Source organism: Miniopterus natalensis, chromosome 14 (genome assembly GCF_054644295.1).
Source record: "Miniopterus natalensis isolate mMinNat1 chromosome 14, mMinNat1.hap1, whole genome shotgun sequence".
In the NCBI taxonomy this organism is placed as follows: domain Eukaryota; kingdom Metazoa; phylum Chordata; class Mammalia; order Chiroptera; family Miniopteridae; genus Miniopterus; species Miniopterus natalensis.
Genome location: NC_142094.1, coordinates 10,436,851 through 10,457,851, shown reverse-complemented (window position 1 = coordinate 10,457,851; position 21,001 = coordinate 10,436,851). Strand labels below are relative to the sequence as shown.

Sequence of the window (21,001 nt, the reverse complement as noted above, 5' to 3'; positions counted from 1 at the left end):
CTGTGGAGGACAACTTGGGAGGTGGCAAGAAGGTAGGAAGATTCTTGGGCAGCTACTGCAGTAGTTGAGGAGGCCTGGGCCCAGGAAGCAGTAACGCCAATGAAGAGGAACAAGGAGCTGGATTTAAAGCTTAGCAGAACACCGCACAGACATGTGCTCAAAAGGACTGTACTGAGCATCTCCAGGGCTAGACTCTATCCTTGACTCTGAAGATAAAGGGGTAAACAAGACACAACTCCATGGTCATGGAGCTTACATGTGGGGGGAAGTGGCAACAAAAAAAAGTCAATAAAAACTTGGGCAGTGATAAGTGGTCTGTCGAAAATAAAATGGGAAAAGTTAGGATGGACGACTAGGAAGAGGTGACAAATTTCACAAAACCTTGCACTTGTAACAGAGGCTCAATAAACAACACGCACATTCATTACCATTAATACAAAACAAAGTAATGTGTGATTCTGTTTTGGGTGAAGACTCTGCCATCAAAATTGTTTAACTATCCCAATATTCTTCCTTTATTACTCTCTAGGAGGATCACAACAACCTGGATACCCATTTTATTTATTTATTTATTTATTTATTTATTTATTTATTTATTTATTTATTTATCATTGAATTTATTGAGGCGACATTGGTTAATAAAATTATAAAGATTTCAAGTGTACATTTCTATAATATATCATCTATATATGGTATTGTGCGTTCACCACAAAAGTCAGGTCTCCTTCCATCACCATTTATCCTCCCCCACCCTCCTTTCCCTCTGGTAATCAGCATACTGTTGTCTGTGTCTAGGAGTTTGTGTGGTTTTTTTGGTTAATGCCTTCACCTTTTTCACACAGCCCTACAAACCCCTCAGCCTGTTCTCTGTATCTATGAGTCTGTTTCTATTTTGTTAGTTAATTTTGTTCATTAGATTCCACATGTAAGTGAAATCATATAGTATTTGTCTTTCTCTGACTGGTTTATTTCACTTAGTAATACCCTTTAGGTCCATCCATGCTGTCATAAAAGATAAGATTTCCTTCTATTTTTAAGGCCAAGTAGTATTCTGCTATGTAAATGTACCACAGCTTTTTTATTCACTCATCTATTGATGGGCACTTGGGCTGCTTCCAAATCTGGGCTATTGTAAATAACTCTGCAATGAACATAGGGATGCATGTATTCTTTTGAATTAGTGTTTTGGGTTTCTTCAGGTATATTCCCAGAAGTGGAATTGCTGGGTCAAAAGGAAGTTCCATTTTTAATCTTTTGAGGAAACTCCATACTGTTTTCCACAGTGGCTGCATCAACCTGCATTTCCATCAACAGTGCACAAGGGTTCCCTTTTCTCCACATCCTTGCAAACACTTGTTTGTTGATTTATTGGTAACAGCCATTCTGGCAGATGTGAGGTGATATCTCATTGTAGTTTTAGTTTGCATTTCTGTGATATCAGAAAATCTGAATAGACCAATTACAACTAATGAAATTGAAGCAATAACACTAAAAAAACACACAACACCTCTCAACAAATAAAAGTCCCCAACTAGATGGCTTCACAGGTGAATTTTACCAAACTTTCACAGAAGAACTAACACCTATCCTTCTCAAACTATTCCAAAAAACTTAACAGAAGGAAAGATTCCCACGCTCATTTTATAAGGCCAGCATTATCCTAATTCCAAAACCAGATAAAGACACTATAAAGAAAGAAAAGTATAAACCAATATCCCTGATAAATATACTAAAATCCTCAACAAAATATTAGCAATCCGAATCCAGCAATACATTAAAAAGATCATATACCATGATCAAGTGGGATTTATTCTGGGGATGCAAGGTTGATACAATATCTACAAATTAATAAACGTGACACATCACATAAACAAAATGAAGGATAAAAATCACACGATCACATCAATAGATGCAGAAAAAGCATTTGATAAAATCTAGCACCCATTTCTGATAAAAACTTTCAGCAAAGTAGGAATAGAGGGAACATACCTCAATATATAAAGGCCATATATGACAAACCTACAGCCAACATCACACTTAATGGGTAAAAACTAAAAGTGTTTCCCTTAAGATTAGGAACAAAAAAGGGATGTCCACTTTCAGCACTCTCATTCAACACAGTACTGGAAGTCCTGGCCACAGCCATAAGACAAGAACTAAAAGGCATCCAAACTGGAAAGGAAAAAGTAAAACTGTCATTATTTGCAGATTACATGATACTGTACACAGAAAACCCTTTTAAAGAGTTCACACAAAAAACTAGTAGAACTGATAAATGAATTCAGTAAAGTAGCAATTACAAAATACCCAGAAATCAGTTTCATTTCTATACACCAATAATGAACTAAAAGAAAGAGAAACTCAGAAAACAATCCAATTTACAGTTACATTAAAAAATACCTAGGAATAAATTTAACCAAGGTTGTAAAAGACCAGTACTCAGAAAATTATAAGACACTGAAGAAAGAAACTGAAGAAAACACAAATAAGTGGAAGCATATACCATGCTCATGGATAGGAAGAATTGACATCATTAAAATGTCCATACTCCCCAAAGAAATCTATAGATTCAATGCAATTCCTATCAAGATACCAATGGCATATTTTACAGAACTAGAACAAATATTCCAATAATTTATATGGAACCACGAAAGATCCCAAATAGCCACAGCAATCTTGAGAGGGATGAACAAAGTTAGAGGAATCACGCTACCTGGTATCAAACTATACTACAAGGCCACTGTAATCAAAACAGCACAGTACTGGCATAAAAAGAGATATATAGATCAATGGAACAGAATAGAAAGCCCATAAATAAACCCACACCTTTTTGGTCAATTAATATTTGATAAAGGAGGCGAGAGCATTCAATGAGGTAAAGATAGTCTATTCAATAAATGGTGTTGGGAAAACTGGACAGATATGTGCAAAAAAAATGAAACTAGACTGCCTTCTTATACCATACACAAGAATAAATGCAAAATAGTTACAAGGCTTAAATGTAAGACTTGAAACCATAAAACTGCTAGAAGAAAACAGTGGCAATAAAATCTCTGACATTTCTCTTGGCAATATTGTTTCTGATATATCTCCTCAGGCAAGGGAAACAAAAGAAAAAGTAAACAAATGGGACTACATCAAACTAAAGTTTTTGCAAAGGAAACCATCAACAAAACAAAAAGACAGTTTACTGAACGGGAGAAGATATTCACCAGTGATACATCTGATAAGGGGTTAATATCCAAGATTTATAAATTGGCAAAAGACATGAATAGACACTTCTCCTAAGAGAGGACATGGATGGCCAAGAGACATAAGAAAAGATGCTCAATATCACTAATCACCCAGATACCCATTTTAAAGACAGGTAAGCCGACACCAACCTAGCAGCCTCTTGTACATCCTAATATGCCTGTTTCCTTCTTTGAAAGATGACTGTGGTTTCTGAGGCTAAAATGAAACATGGGGGGCCTCAAATAAACACTGAAACACTCTAGCACTTTGTAATAAAATCTAGATGAGACAGATTAAAGGTTTATTTTTTACCTGTTCTAACCTCTAACTTCATGAGCCAGAACCAGTCACTGGTAAACTGCAGAAGCATAAGGCAGACTGCAGGTGACTGATTAATGGGAGCACAAATCCAGCTGGAGGCTCAGTCGACAGAAAAAGTCTCCTGACAGAGATGATGGAGATTTCAGGTGACATAAAACATGCTGATGGTCTGACCTTTCTTTGTATCCTCTATCTCAAGGGTATGAAGTATCTGTTTAAGTATATCTGCTACATTGAAGATAAGAATTTTACTAAAAAAAGAATTTTACTTGTCTTGGCCTAAATGTGGCCTCAAACAACAGGCTCATTTTATAAATACTACAAGAAAGAACTGCATTCTCAAAAACAAAGTTCTCTTTTACAGTGCTCTCCTTCCCCCACCCCCCATCCCTCATTTAACTAGTTCATGCCTGACATATTGTATGAACTTTCTTACTCACCGAGGGGCACATTTTGCAACAAAATTTCAAACTGGGAAGTTATGTAAGCACACTCTACCCCTGAGACTTTCCTTTGATCCCAGTTACCTGTGCAGGAACTCCTGCTTTGAAAATGAAAGAGGCCCAGATTTTCTTGGGCCTGCACAATGACAGAAAGCTTTGAGGCTTTTACAATTCCCCTGTTCCTAAAAGTGTTAGTGTGGGGCTAAAACTGATTTTTAAGAAAACTCCAACCCTACCTACAGGAAAGATCTATGTTCGTGGCCATGTTTTCATGATTTTATGTCAGCACCTAGAACTCCATGCCTGGCACAAAGAACACACGATACAAATATGTGCAAAAAGGAAGAAAGAAAAAGGCAGAGTTTTTATTAGATTTCTTAAGTTTTGCCCCTACGTGAAAGTTATTTTAAAGCACACACTAGTGCCATTGGTCAGTAATAAAATAATAACAGCTACCATCAAGGACTATCCTTACCCAATCAATCTAAAATAGCCAGGGTTCAACAACATTCAACAAGTCAGTTTACTGATTCACTGCTGTGAGAGAGCTGCCCAGTGTCTCCCTGACATTATCCCTAAGACTCACAACAACCCTGAAGGTTGTATTATTGCCCTAATTTTACTCATTAGGAAATTAAAGCTCAGGGAAGGGTCCTTCCTCTAAGTCACATGCTTGTAAACCCTTGCCCACCCAATCCCCAAGCCCTCAGAGCAATGCATAATACCTATACTGCAGGCCTGTGCAGGCCCATCAAGTGCTCCAGTGGTTCAAACTTTTTTTCTGGCCAGTGAGATGTGAGCAGAAGCCCGGTAGCTGGGTAGGGCTTCTGGGAGAGCTACTGTCTTGCTCCTGAAAAGGGTCACTCTCAGCTGCCACAACCCTCCATCCGTCCTGCCAGGGCCACAGCCATGGTTCCTGGAGGCCCAGCTCCCTACTCAAGACCATAAGGTGCTAAGCATGAGGATGACAATGCACTACTTAAGGTGGCACATAGGGAAGAGGAAGTGCCTGGGTCCCTGGCATCTCTGTTGGGCACCTGCATCAGCCCCTGGACCATTTATCTCCAGACATCTTGTCTTTGGAACCACATAAATCCATAATTATTTAAGTCACCAGAGTTGGATTTTTGTTACTATCAATCAAATGCATTCCTAATTGAGGGGACAGATTCTCTGATGACTCCCTGAAATTTCTTTTACCTGAAAGTAAATAATTTCTACTAGAAGAAACAGGGTTTTCTCCTATTAGTCACTGCCCCCACCGCACACTCAGAATTTGCCTCACTAGAAAACCATGACTGCCACACCTCCCTGTGTGGTCCCAGAGCAGACTAAAGAACTGCATCAGCAAGCTTATGTCTTTAAAGGAAGAGTACAGACACATGCCAGTTAAGAATACAAAAACTGAGAGACTGGAGATGGCAGCAGACTGAGTGGAAGCTCCACTGACTCTCCTGGGACCAAACTGGAATTACAACTAAAATATAGAAAAACCATCCTGACTAATCAACTGCAACTGAAAACTAGCTGGAGAGCAACCTCACAACCAAGGATGAAAAGCAGAGACCGCATAGAGACTCGTAGGAAGTGCAGACGCGAGAAAGGGCTGGCTGGGCTCCCATGGGCAGCAGCTGAAGGTTCAGAGGGATATCGCAGCTGTGGGGGCTCCCACTGAGGACTCTGAGGCCTAAACTCCAGGCTGGGCTTCCTTCCTATCCAAGAGCACCAAACTGAGAAAAGTGCCTATATAACATCTGGCTGTGAAAAGCAGCAGGGTTTCTGTCTGTCAGGGAGGACGGCTGGAAATCAGGCACCCTCTCAAATGGCCAGCACACAGATTCATTTGCAGCTACCCACCTTGGGCTCCAGCAGAGGGAGGGCAGAGTGCACTGCAGCTATGTGAGGACAATCTAGGGTTGTGGGCTCTGGAGATAGAGCTCAGAGGGCACCTCTCTGGATTCTTGTGCCAAGTCATTCCCCCATACTGCAAAGGACATCTTTCACAGGCAGACATTTACCTTCCAAGCAGCTTTTGCCTGAGGAGGAAGCAATTTCCCCACTTTGGTGGAAAACCTCTCCCCTACCCCCTGGAGTTTCTACAGCCTGAGGCTCATTAGGAGACTGATAACCATCATCCATCCCGCCCTGTGGAGTTTCTACAGCATGAGGCTCATTAAGAGAATCAGCTTAATCAGCCTGCAGGCAGAGGCAGACTTCAGAGTTCTCTGAGTCTTTGCCTGATCTGCTTCTGGACGTGGGCCTTGGAAAAGCAGACTCTGGTGTGCATCTTGGTCCTGTCCAAACGCACCCAGCCTCAACAGAGGGAACCTCTAGCTGTGGGCTGTTGATAGCTCCAAACAGCGAACTCAAGACCAGTCGCAAACAGCTTCTGACACTGACCTGCACGAGAGACGATGCAAAAAGACCGAGAGTTCTACCAGGCCTACCTTATACATGAAAGGCCCAAATAGGCAGCCAAAATGGGGAGACAGAAAAACAAGCCCCAAATGAAAGAACAAGAGAAGTCTCCAGAAAAAGAGCTAAATGAAATGGAGATAAGCAATATATCAGATATAGAGTTCAGAATACTGATTGTAAGGATGCTCAACAGCATGAAAAATTATATGGAAACTATGAAAAATGACCAGTCAGAAATGAAGAATGACATAGCAGAAATAAAGAATACACTGGAAGGAATAAACAGCAGATTAGAGGAAGTTGAGGATCATATTAGTGAATGAGAAGATAGGGTAGAAAAAAATCACTCAATTAGAGATCCAAAAAGAAAAAACAAGTAAAAAACAGGAGGATAGTCTAAGGGAGCTGTGGGACAACATGAAACCTAACAATATTCGTATCATAGGAATGCCAGAGGAGGTCAAAAGTAAGCAAGGTTTAGACAACCTGTTTGAAGAAATAATGGCAGAAATTTCCCTAACCTGGTCAAGGAAAAAGTCACACAAGTTCAGGAGACACAGAAAGTCTCAAGCAAGAAGAACCCAAAGAAGCCCATGCCCAGACACATCATAATTAAAATGTCAAAAATTCAAGACAAAGAGAGAATCTTAAAGGCAGCAAGAGAAAAGCAATCTGTTACCTACAAAGGAGCTCCCATAAGGCTGTCAGCTGATTTCTCATCAGAAACTCTACAGGCCAGAAGGGAATGGCATGAAGTATTCAAGGTAATGCAAAACAAGTGTCTGAAACCAAGACTACTCTATTCAGCAAGGCTATCATTCAAAATAGATGGTGACATAAGGAGCTTCCCAGACAAAAAAAGTCCAAAGGAGTTTATCACCACCAAACCAGCATTGCAGGAAATGTTAAAAGGACTGCTGTAATTAGAAGTAGAAATAGAAGCATTGCAAGAAATGTTAAAGGAACTGCTATAATAATAATAAGAAATAGAGAGAAGCATAGGCATAAAGAATTAAAATGGCAATAAATAAGGACCTATTAATAATAACCTTAAGGACTAGAAGGGAGAGATCAATAGCAATACAGTCATAGTCGTGGACTTTTAACACCCCACTGAGTTCACTGGATAGATCTTTCAGACAAAAAGTCAACAAAGAAACAGTGACTCTAAACGGCACAATCAATCAGATGGATTTAATTGACATTTACAGAACATTTCACCCAAAGCTGCAGAATATACATTCCCCTCAAGTGTACATGGGTCATGCTCAGAGAGACCACATCTTAGGACACAAAACAAGTCTCTACAAAGTCAAGAAAACTGAAATCATATCATGCACTGCAGATCACAATGGCATGAAATTAGAAATCAACTACAGTAAAAACACTCAAAAACATTCAAACACCTGGAGGCTAAATAGCATGTTATTAAACAATGAATAGGTTACCAAAGACATAAAGAAAGAAATAAAAAACTTCCTGGAAACAAATGAAAATAAACACACAACAACCCAAAATCCATGGGACACAGCAAAAGCAGTCCTAAGAGGGAAGTTCATAGCACGGTAGGCCTACCTCAAAAAGCAAAAAAAATTTTTAGTAAACTATCTAAAACTACACCTTAAAGAATTAGAAAGCTCCCCTGTGAAGCCGACTAGGCCAGAGCTTTTTTTTTCCTGGGTGTCTTTTTATTTCTGCTTCAATTTCATCAGTTGTTACTGGCCTATTCAGGTTTTCTGATTCTTCCTGATTCAGTTTTAACATGATCTCACTCATTTGTGGAATCTAATAAACAAAACAGACTGTGGAACAAAATAGATCTAGAGACACAGAAGCACAGAACAGACTGATGAAGCTCAGTGGGCAGGTGGGAGAGGGGGTGTGGGTGGGGAGAGATTAATCAAAGAACTTCTACGCATACATGCACAACCCATGGACACAGACAATAGTGTGATGAAGGCCTGGGTGGGAGTTCAGATGCAGGGTGGAGGGGATCAACAGGGGGAAAAAGAGGGGGATATCTGTAATATTTTCAACAATAAAGATAAATTTTTTAAAAAAGATTATAAAAACTGCGGGCTATGAAAATAACATATGTCAGTGGCACTCTACCTTAGAAATGCTACTTGAATGACTCATGGAATGTCCCAAAGTCTTCTCATTCTGCAAGAAAACCAAACAGGTGATTAAAATGTGCAAAGAGCAAGTCAACCATGGTACTAACAAATCATTCCCTCAACTTGAATTTGCTGGCCACAAACTACTGTGTACGGGTCAGCTAACATGCTGGAGAATCCAGCGAAGATCAATAAAACAATAGTCCCTGCCCTAAAGTAACTTAAGTTAACAAGAAAAAAACACAAAAAATTTGGAATTAACTAAAAATAAGAGGGCACTAAATTCTTATGACACATTCAAGTGGAGATTTATAGGCAAGAAACTGCATGTTCAGTTTTATGTGGTGTGGTTAGTCATATGACGACCCCTGTAAAATGTGGAAAAGAAAGCAGGACAGCTGAAAGTGTTGGGTACTCAACAGGGACATCGCACAGCTCACATCTGGTCCCTCAAGCCTGCTACTCCTCCTGAACTAGAGAAATCTGAGTCAGGCTAGCTGCTTCCCTCTCACACCCCTCTGCCTTCAGTCTCAAGTCCTACATCAAATTCTTCCTCCTTAATGTGTCTCAATCTCAAATCTCATCTCCCTTTCTACTGTCAAAGCCTTAGTTTAGGTTCTCTTCATTTCTCACTTGGAATTCTTGAATAACTTCCTCACTGGTCTTTCTGCTTTTAAGTTGACCTTCTAAGACATAATTGCTATGGACTGAATTGTGACCTCCCCAAATTCATATGTTGAAGTCCTCATCCCTAGAGCTCAGAATGTGACTATATTTGGAAATGGGGCTTTTAAAGAAGTAATTACATTAAAATACGGTCAGGTTATTAGGGTGGGCCCTGATCCAATATGAATGGTGTCCTTATAAAAAGAGGTAATTAGGACATAGATACACACAGAGATAATATCATGGAAGGACATGGAGAAGTCAGCCATTTTCAAGCCAAGAAAAGAGGCCTCGGGAGGAACCAAACCTGCTGACACTTTGATCTCAGATGTTTAGCCTCCAGACTGTGAGAAAATTCCTGTTGTTTAAGCCACCTGTGTGTGGTATTTTGTTATGGCAGCCCTAGCAAATGAATAAAATAAACTTCCACACTATAACTTTCTTTAAAAATGAGTATTCCAAGTGTAAATCTGACTTTGAAAAGTAAGGAAGTAACTTTCCCTGAATCTACTCATCCTTGTTCTAAACCCAAATAAGGAGGGGGAAAAACTATTACAAATGGAAGAGATGATCTTTCTTTATTTTTAAGATCGCCTATTCTCTATATGGGTAACATGGTATGCAATTACCATGAGGAAGACCAGAGAAGACTGAGATGTAATTAGCAGATAAAACTCTTTGGTCAGTCAGACATACAAACGAGCTAGCAGAGATCATTAAAAACTTCTTTGAGGGAGAGGTGATTCCATTCCACTATGGCTCTCCTTGAACAGATCTAGCAATCAATAAAGTTCTACCTTTCCCTTCCCCTGGACCCACCAAATTAGACTGTTGTGACTTTTTTACACTGCCTTTTGAACATTCGATATCCCTCATAAACAAACAACTAGCCCCAAAAGATACAGATGTTTTAAAGCCTTAAACCTATTGATATTTAGGATTGCTTCTCCATTACTTGGTAGGAAATTAACAATTCAGTTCCAACAGACTTTTTTCCCCCTTAAATACTGAGACATTTATTTGGACTTACTGAAAAATCTAATAAGTTCAGGACCATAATAGACCTATTTTTCAGCAAGCAAATCTCAGGATTCCTTCAACTCGGTTACTCATTCATTCCATACTTACTTACTGTGTTGACTACTAAATGTAAACAACTGCACCAGTGACAGAATATGGACAAAATAAATCTGACTTCTCGGCCTGTTCCAATGACAGCATTACCACAGAACTGCTCTGAAACAGTGTTTGGATGAGGAATGTCAACCAGGGAAAAGCTGAAGAATGTCATAAAAAAGCACCTATATAAATTATATCAGGATAGAATGGGTGACACCATTCTCTCCTATGGTCAAATAGGCATGTTTCTGAATGAAAAGGAAATTTACCAAACAGCAATATCAAGAACTAGAATCATTCCAAAGAGAAAAAGAGTTCCATTCCAGTTCAAGCTGAAACTCAGCTTCAATAACCAAGTAATAAAAACCTTGGCAAGTTATTTGCATATAATCCTTAATACGTTCAGTAACTGCTTAATGGGTCCCACCATTTTGTAACCCAGGAAGAAATGAACACCTCGTTGCTGGAAATAAAAACTGTTACCCTCCCTCCTCAGAGACAGCACCAGGTGACACCACACTATGAGACCACACACGTTCCTGGCCTGCTCTCATCTCCATGTCTCTTTGGGGAGTCTTTTTTCTACAATGAACATGAGCGTTCCTTAGAACACAGCTCCATGCCCTCTTCTCATTTATTTTCTCCCTTAGACCAGTGCTTCTGAAACACTGTGCACGTGAACCAATTAGGGACCTTGCTAAAATGCAGACTGTGATTTGTTAGGTCTGAAGTGCATTGAGATTCTGCATCTCCAATAAACTCCCAAGGTGACTCCATGCTGCCGGTGCACAGACCACACTTTCACATGCAACTGTCATGCCAAATCCTGGGCCAAAAGAATTCCATCAAGGCTATGACTCATTTTTTTAAAACTGAGGTATAACTGAATATGACTCATTTTTTAAAAAGTAAATCATAAATCATGACTACTATAAACTAAATTTCTGTGTAAAAGATGATAGTGAGCTCACAAGTGAGTTAATACAAATAAATCAATCAGGAAACAAGTTGATATATACATTGGGAAAGACTAAGTAAGTCTGAGGGTGTGAGAAAAGTTTTGTTAAGGTAAGAAGTTACCAAATCACAAAGATAAAAATCAGCTCTGTTGAAGAATAAAGGACATTTCACAATCTGACCAGTCCTGTCAATGTTTTACAAGTCCATGTGTGGCTCCAAAAGAATGTACTTTGGGGGTAGAACTGAGACACAGAGCTCAAACAAGCCCTGGAAAGTGGAGCCAAGAGTTAACAAGAAGACAATGAGGTGAGATGTCTAAGCAAGTTTTTGGGATTCTGCATAAGGGTGTCAAAAAATAGAACTTTACATAGGAGTTTCCCTGAAATTCTGACCAGGACCAGTCATTAACAAAAAAAAAACAACCCTATGTGTTACGACATTGCTAACTACCTAATATCCATTCCCACCAACAGAACTCCATGTTCTGGGCAGCCATGGACCCAACTAAAAGTTGTCACTTTCTCACACTATTTTGCAGTTAAGAGTAAATATCTAAGAAAGTTCTCCGTAAAAAAATTAACCTCAAGGTTTTCTGGGAAAATTTTTGCTTTCCTGATACAGTTGTTGCTCCTTTCTCCAGTATTCCTCCTTCCCTCATTCATCCTAGAATATAGATGTCATCCCAGGTACAGCAGTCACCTTGGGACCAGGAGGAGAAGTGCGCACCAGATATTTTGAGACAGAGAGAGACCATATTCACATAACTTTAATTGCAGTATACTGTTACAAGTGTTCTAGTGCTAGTTATTGTTACTGATCACTTACTGTGCCAAATTTATAAATTAGACTTTACATAGGTACGTATAAATAGGAAAAAACATAGTATAAATACAGTTTGATACTATCCACAGTTTCAGGCCTCCACGAGGGGACTTGGAACATATCCCTCACAAATAAGGGAGAACTATGGTTCACAGTTATGTAGTTAGAAAAGAAATGTACTTTAATAAGCATTTAAGACAACTGTGGAAATTATTCTTTTCTTTAATCCTCACCGAAGATGTTTTTTATTGATTTTAGAGAGAAGGGAAGGGGGAAGAAAGAGAAAGAGAAACATAAATATGAGACAGAAATATCAACTGGTTGCCACCTGTATGTGCCCTGTCCATGGACCGAACAGGCAATCTTTTTGGCGTATGGGGCAATGTTCCAACCAACTGAACCACCTGGCCAGGGCTGGATATCACTCTTTGTATTACACAAAAACCAACAAGTAATTAGCTGTGATGTGGACTCCGAAACAATATTAATGAACTTTTAATACTCTATTAACATCAATTGGCCCATCTTTTACTTTGAGATCTTATAAATACATTCATAGAACTAACGGAAGCCATACTTAAAGAGGCAAAGTAAGATATGATAACAATATCTTAACCCAATAGATCAGTGATTTTCAATCTTTTTCATCTCATGGCACACATAAACTAATTACTAAAATTCTGCAATCTGACAAAAAAAAAGGTGTAATTTTGATGCACTCACACCCAACAGCTATTGCTGTGTTGGCTGTTGTCATTTTTAAATATGACTATCTAAGGGAAAAGCGGTCAGTGCCCCTGACTAAATAGTCAGGTACTGCATGCTTTAAAAATTCTTGTGGTACACCAGTGTGCCTGCCGAAACACAATGGTTGAAAATGGCTGCAATAAACAAGAGCAATAAAGAACAACAGATATATTACCTAATAGACAATAGTCAAAATTGTACAAAATGCACAACATGGAAAATATGGAATTTAAAAGTAAAATAACTAAAATGAAAAATTCACTATAGGCACTTATAGCAGATTTTCTTTTGAGAAAAAGACAGTAAACTTAAAGATAAATCCTAAGAGATCTGGCAATCTGAAGAACAGACAAAAAAGAATAAAGAAAATAAACAGAGTCTTAGAGAAATGTACATGATCAAGTGCATCAACATATCCATAATGGAAGTATCATGGGAAAAGGAGAGAAAGGAGAAAAAAATATTCAAAGAAATAATAGCTGAGCATTCCCCAAATTTGATGGAGACATTAATCTATACATCCAACAAGCTAAATTAAATTGTAGTAGGATAAAAGCAAGGGATCTACATCTAGACACATGAAAATAACATGTTAAAAGACAAAGAGAAAATTTTGACAGCAGCAAGATAAGTTGTCATGTACAAAGGAAGCCCCAAAAGATTATTAGATGACTTCTCATCAGAAACCCTGGAGGTCAGAAGACTACAGAAGAACATATTTAAAGAACTGGAAGAAAAAGAATGTAAACCAATAATAATATCATTCTAGTAAACCTGTATCTTCATGAATGAAGGTGAAATGAAGATATCTCCAGGAAATCAAAAACTCAGAGAATTCACTGCAAGAATATACACCTTAAAAACATTAAAGGGAAGTTCTTCAAGCTGAAATCAATTAACGCCAAATAAAAATTAGAAACCACATGAAAGAAACAAAGAATGACAGTAAAACCTATTATATAATTATAGAAGACAGTATACATATTTCTTCTCATTTCTCTTTTTAAATGATTTTAAAACAAATTACACAAAATCGTATGTAATTTTATTGTTGGACCTATAACAGAGAAATTAATATATTTGACAATAACAAACCAAAGAGGTGGGTGGGAACAAAGTTGTATTGGCATAAGGAAGTGACACCATATGGAAACTCAAATCCATGGAAATAAATGAAGAGAACAAGAAATGGTAAATAATTTTTTTAAATAAACTATATAAATATATACATGTTCTCCTTTCTTTTACCTCTTTAAAAGATAAAGTTATATAAAGTATTACCTGCAACAATATATTATTGGGTTTGTAACATATATAGATGTAATATGTATAAGAGTATTAGCAAAAAAGGGGGAAGGAGAAATAGAGGTACACAGGAAGAATCATTTGACCTCACTGGAATTAAATTGATATGAATCTGAAGTAGATTTTATTAAGAAAAAAATGTATAATGTAAACCCTGGAGCAAACACTAAGAAAATATGTTAAAGAAATTCACTTAATGCAAACGGAAACAGTACAGGAGAAACAGAGAAAAATGCATAAAATATACCAAAAAAAAAAAAAAGTGAAATGTCAGACAAATCAGACTATTTTAATAGCATTAATCAAAAGGAAGAGTTGTTACAGTGTACACTGTCTAAAGGAGATACACTTTAAATTCAAAATTACAAATAGAATTAAAGTTAAAAGAAGGAAAAAGATAAATTGCAAAGACAGCAACCATAAGAAAGTTGGAATGATTATACCAATATCTGGCAAATCAGACAAGAACACTTTCCTAGAGATAAAAGGGGGCATTTATTATAAGAAGGTCAATCCATCATGAAGATATAACAATTATAAACATATATGCACCTCATAAGAGAGTCAACAATTACATGAAGCAAAAACTGACAGTACCGAGTAAACCCCAGACAATTCAATAATCCTGGGCACATCAATACCCTGTATTCAACGATGGGCAGAACAAGTAGGTAGAAGACCAACAAAAGACCAACTCAATCTAACAGATATCTAAAGAACACTAAACCCAACAACAACAGAATGCATGTTCTTCTCAAGTGCACATGTAACGTTCTCCACGAGACTATCTGGTAGACCATAAAACAAGCCTGAATAAATCACACAAGTATGATTTCTGGCAATAACAGTGTTAAATTAGATACCAATAACAGAAAATCAAAGAAACAAAAAAACACAAGAAAACAAAATGTATGAGCTTAATAAAAATGAAGACAAAATAGCAAATATATGCAATGCAATTAAAACAGTGTTTACAGAGATATTCAGAGTTGTAAATACTGACAAAAATAAAGAAGAATATTCTCAAATAAATTACTTCCACAGGATATTGGTAAGAAAAAAAAAGAACAAACTATACCTAAAGCAAACAGAGGGAAATATTACAGGAATGTTAACAAAATAAGACTTACAAAACTCACAGAAAAAAGTCAACAAAAGCAAAAGTTGGTTCTTTGACAAGATTTAAAAAATCAAGAAACCTTTATCTACCATCAGCAAATATAGGCATTTTAACTCAAATTGTTAAAATTAGGAATAAAAGAGTGAATATTACCAACCCTAACAGAAATGAAAAAGATTATAAGGGAATACTATAAACAATTTTATACCAAGAAATTAGACAACTGAAATAAAAGAGGAAAATTCCTACAGAGACACAAACTACCAAAAGTGACTCAAGAAGAAATAGAAAATCTGAGTAAACCAGATTGAAATAGAAATTAGAAAATTCCCACAAAGAAAAGACCAGGCCCAGAGAGCATCACTGGTTAATTCTACCAAACACGTAAAGAAGAAAATATGCCAAGTCTTCAGAAGCTCTTCCACAAAACATAAGAGGAGGGAAGGAACATTTTCTAACTCATTCTAGGAAGCCAGTATTATGCTAAAAAAAAAAACCACACTAAAAAACCAAAAAATAAAACATAAACAAACAAAAACCAGATGAAGATATCACAAGACTAGAAAACTACTCACCAATATTCCTTATAATACAGACTCAAATTTTTTCAACAAAATACTGGCAAACCAAATCCAGCAACAGATATAAAGGATATAGACTATGACTGATTGTGTTCCTGGTATAAATTATACCAGAAATGTAAGTTTGGACTAACAGTTGAAATTCAATGTAATACACAAGATCAGTGGAATTAAAAAAAGACACAGAATAAACATTTAACAAAAATCTAACACCTTTCCAAAAAAAACACTCAACAAACTAACAGTAGAAGAAAACTTCCTTTCGTCCATCAAGGTGCATCCCTTTGCTTTCTTTCTCCTAAGCTCCAAGGGCCATTTTTGGTTTTTTGCCTCTGTAACTTGCTTCCTGAGTCCACGTAGCCTAGCTGGCTCACTTCTTCCAAGGCTTACTTCTACCTCTGTGACCATCTACATAAACTTTTGCCTGTATTTGAGTTCCTTGGCTCTGAATTATTTTCTTAAGTCAAACTCAAGGATTGAGGTCTAACATCTGATGCCATTTGCAGTTAACAAGACCATAATAACTAACCATTTGCCAATCATCTATAATTTCTAGATTTTATTTTGTCCATTATAAAGTAGGCTTGTATGGAAGGGGGAGAAGAGAAGTTAACAGATAGGATCTCTTTGGTTCCTCTGAGTTCTCAAATGTAATGATTCAATGTGGAGTATGCTGCCCTGTTTAGTTCCACTCAGCACTACATATACCGTGATTTCAAATTTACCCCTGAAGTTATGAATAAATGGGTTCATAGCTCCAAAAATTCTTCTAACTAGTAAATTAAATGCTTTTTAAAATGTTACATGTAACATGGTATGATCAGAATAATCTTCCTAGTAATGTATTGATGAATATAATCTTTTTAAAATACATTTTCCATTAAGTAATTTTTATTTTCATTTTTTCCAATATAAAATAAAGTTATGCTGAAAAACAAAGGTATTTGCATTCATTGCTAATATTTTTAAAACCTTAAACAATCTTTATTATGAACAGATTTTAATTTCTGCCATTGAAAAACTCTTAATATATCCAATAACTTAAACTGCTCAGCTTCTCTGGCTGGGAACCTTAATAGTAACGCAACCTTTAACAACTCTGTTTCTCTCTATATACTATTTGTTCCATATGCCTAATGACATCCCTAAAACCAATGAGAGATCTGGCCACTGCTGACCCGTCACCTCTCCTACCGGAGGCTTCATTTTCCATCAAGATGCTGATGTGCAGCTCTCCCCAGCAGCACAGCATACTCCTGGGCTCCACCTGTACAGCAGCTGCCACTATACAGCAGCCAGCAGAAGCACACCTTCACACTGGGCTTGCACCCACAAGGGCATGCTGGAGCCCTTAGCGTAGCACGCCTGTGATCAAACTGGTCGATTTCCTCCAGCTGATTTCCAAGGAACTATGCAATGAATGAGTAATTCATGGCAAGTCCATTGCACCAACCAATTTCTGCTCTATGTGAACTCTCCACAGCAATTTGCAATGTAAAGATTCTAAACCATATTTGCTGGCATACAAGGAATGGAAGTTCAGTTTCAGTACAGTAAATGTCAGTGGATCCATTTGCTCTTCTTTCATGCTAACCTATAGCCCAGGCTTGAGAAAGTTAATAAAACGTAGAAAAGGAAAATTATTAACCACAGATGTCTAACAGAACAACAACAAAGTATTTTTTCCTCCATAAAACATGTCCCATGCACTAGGTCTGGTTGTAGGAAAAGCAGCAAAGTGCTTGCCCTGAGATCAGCAGGTCAGAATTTACATTTAGCAAAAGCACAGGAAATAATTTCCTGTAAAGCACAGAAAATCATCGTGTCAGGGGGGAGGGGAACTTTTGGTGTCAATGCCAGGAAACAAGTTGCTTCAAAGGGGAATTTTCCCGGTCTCTCAGGCCATAAAATCTTTATCTCATTGGTATTCTTCTAGGAAAAACATGAACGTTCCTTTTCACCGATTTGTCAGTGCTCACACATTTCCAAATGAGTGATGTCTAAAGCAGTCAATTCTCTACAATCAAAAACAAAACTCCAAGAGGAAGGTGAACAGAGGAGGAAAGGCGAATGCTGTTGCGGGGCTCTGCCTCAGGGAGCCCAGGCCCACACCCGTTTCTAAGAGCTGCTTCAATCTCTGCTTTTTTCTTCTGCACTTACTTCAGGATCTCGAGCTCCTGCTGTCAGGAATTAATTTTCAGCTATTGTTATTCTGTTCCTAGCCACTTCTAATTTATTTGTTCTGCAAATCAGTTCTTTATATGTTTCCTTGGCCCTGTATTTTTCCCTTTTCACCTCATTCTGCTATTTTTATTATATCATTTCTGAGCCTGAGTTTTATGAAACTTGAGTTAATGGCTCACTGCTTGGGATTCTCTTCTTTTTTTGAAGGGCAGTTATTCTGTCTTCCAGAAAAGACTCTGCATTCTTCGTCAGCATGCACTGTGCCTCTCCATCCTGCCATGAGTGCAGGAGCCTCGCCATGTCATCTCATCGGCTCAGCCTTAGGGGATGGTCTGTGGAGCATCTCTATGTTACCTGCAGTCTAGGGGAACCCTTCCACTTCCGGCTACATTCTAAGCTGGTGCTGCCCTCTAGCAGCTTTGCACAGGTGTGTTGAAGAGAGGGCGGTCCGCGGACTGGGAAAAGGGGAAAAGGGAGTCAGTTCAGCAGGGCCTAGGGCTACAAGCAGCCTAGCTCTCTTCTGGGATACAGTCTTTTCCTCCCCAACTTCTTTAATTCCCTCAGGTTTTATTCCCATCAGAAAGAGTCAACCCAGGTTGTTCTCTTCCTCCTTTGCAGTCAATTTCTCCTCCAGTTCCTGACTGTTCACTCTCTACCTCCATCCAACCCATGAGTAAGTGATTAGGGAGCCCTGTCACCTGCAACTCACTATGTGCTCCTTCTTCCACTTACTGTTCGAGGCCCAGAAAAGCAGCAAAACCAGGTGGGTGATGTCAGGACCAGCTGCAATGACTAAGGACTCCCTGCACTGGCACTGACCAATCAGTGGAGACCGTGACCCTGAATGAGCACACCTGAAAAGCTGATGAATATTCTGCTGAAACCCTCTCAGAGACGTCCCCTAAAATTACCACCTGCAAGAGAGAGAAAAAGCTTCAAGACACAGGACCCAGCACACGTTCTCCCTCTTCCTTGGGGGAGCATGCCCGCACCACCCCCTTCCCCTTCCCCTACTTCTTTCCCCACAGGCATGCATCTCCTAAACTCTAAGGGTCCCTAAGAGTAGCCTTACAAATGGGAGGAATGGGCAGCAGCAGATTGTCTGGGCTTACCCCCTGAACCTGTCACCAAGGCCCCTTTTTTTCTGACTTTCCAGTGAGTTAAAGCAGCCCCGCCTAGACTCATGTCTGTTCTCTAAGGTTTCTAGCTAAAGCAGCCCCACCGGGGCTCTCCTGTTGCTGCTTCTATCCTAGGCCCTTCCTTGTTTCACTGTCCGAGCCTTAATAAACTTACTCTCAAAAATCACCTGGACTCATGTGAAACCTTTCCTGCACGAAGACAAAAACCCACACACTACAGGCCGGCCCCTATGCAGAGCTGCTCAGGGCTAGGTCCCCTGTCCGGCAACATTTTCTGGTGCCTAGAGACTTGATTTGTCAGTGTTCCCTCTGTCAGGTATTCTGCTAACTCCCTGTTTACTGGTGAGATCATCAGCTCTAGGGTTTATTACTAGTCTACCTTTCTTATCTACTTTTTTACCAGCCTGGATATGCCAAAATAGTGATGTCCAGTGTGCTTTTCTGTCACATGAGCATTCGGGGAAGGGCTTCCAGTTGCCTGGAGTCCCCAATACTCCTGCAGGACTGCCTACACCCATTCATACTCCTGCCACAGCCAACAGGGGTTTTTATTTTGTCTCATACAGCCTCTGCATGGTGTGAGGTTGAAAATGACTGAGCCAAACCCTCCAAATTCTTGGAAATTTTCATTTTTACCTGATTATCAACTGTTTCCTGCCTGTTTTTATTCATTAGCTGTTCATATCATTAAATCTAAAAGGATGGACATTTTGAAATCTGGCTTCATTCTGCCATCTTAAAACAGAAACCATACTACTTAAAAAACAACAACAAAAGAACCCTGATGTGGCCACATAAAAAAGTGACTTTTTGGCAAAATACACGTCAAAACACTAGTATTAGACCAAACGACTACAGTGGGTGCTGGTTATCCTTCCTCTTCCTCAACAGAACAGGCTCTCCTCAGGATTTCCCTCTCCCCAGAGTCACCTTGTGTGTCAGGGTGCTGGCCTCACCCTGACACGGGAGTAGGTAGACTGGCCCATGAGGTGAGATGTCCTGCAGGCATTTGGGACATACCCTCTCACCCTGAGCAAGAGAGACAAGCTTCTCTTCCTCCATGCACAAGGCCATGTACAGCCCTGAATGCCACTGACGATTGACCTATAGATTTTTACCTACCTATTAGGTAAAATAAGCCTTGAGATAAAGCAAGCCTCAGGAATGGTAGAGCAGATAAACAGAAAGAACCTGGGTCCTTGAGTATGTCTCTGATATAAAACCCATCTCTCACTTAAAAAAAAAAAAAAAAAATACACACACATACATGTATATATACTATATACATATATATATATATCTCAACCTGCATATGTGCCCTGACCAGGAATCAACCAGTAACCTTTCAGTGCATAGGATGACTCTCAACCAACTGAACCACATTAGCCAGGGTGCATCTCTCACTTGTATGTGGACTGCCTTTTATATGAGCTAGTAAAGCTTTTCACTGTTTAAGGCACACTGGGTTCATAGTTCTGTTACTTGTGGCTGAAAGCATCCTTACAGATGGCACTGGACTGTCTATTTATAACATTAAGCCCTCTTATGTTAGCATGTGTATTTCTGAAATTAATATAGAATTTCAAACTATTATTAAGAATCAAGTATGCCTGGATGCTCAAAAATATCAATGATTCCCAAAATTAGCAGAGACATAAAGATCACTAGTCGAACCCAATCCAAAGCCTTATTCTCTGTATAATATCACAGCTCCAGTTGTTTCTCCTCAACACTCCCAGTAACAGAGAGCTCTCCAGCTACCTTCTGAGGCAGCCAATTCTATTCATTTTACTGAAAAATGTATCCTTATTACCAACAGGTTGAT

At 38.8% G+C, this 21,001-nt stretch overlaps 1 protein-coding gene across 4 annotated transcripts in view; it reads right to left on the bottom strand.

Annotated features, from left to right (window-relative positions):
• MARCHF8 (membrane associated ring-CH-type finger 8) overlaps window positions 1-21,001 on the bottom strand; it is a 117,772-nt gene that overhangs the window by 17,459 nt on the left and 79,312 nt on the right. For 3 of the 4 annotated variants that reach the window (XM_087824262.1, XM_016200870.2, XM_016200874.2), the window contains exon 3: window positions 8,529-8,579. The exons of the other annotated variant lie outside the window; for it this stretch is intronic. In XM_087824262.1, the coding sequence (XP_087680388.1) occupies window positions 8,529-8,579 (51 nt within the window). The remainder of the gene's footprint in view (window positions 1-8,528; window positions 8,580-21,001) is intronic. 4 annotated transcript variants of the gene reach the window in all.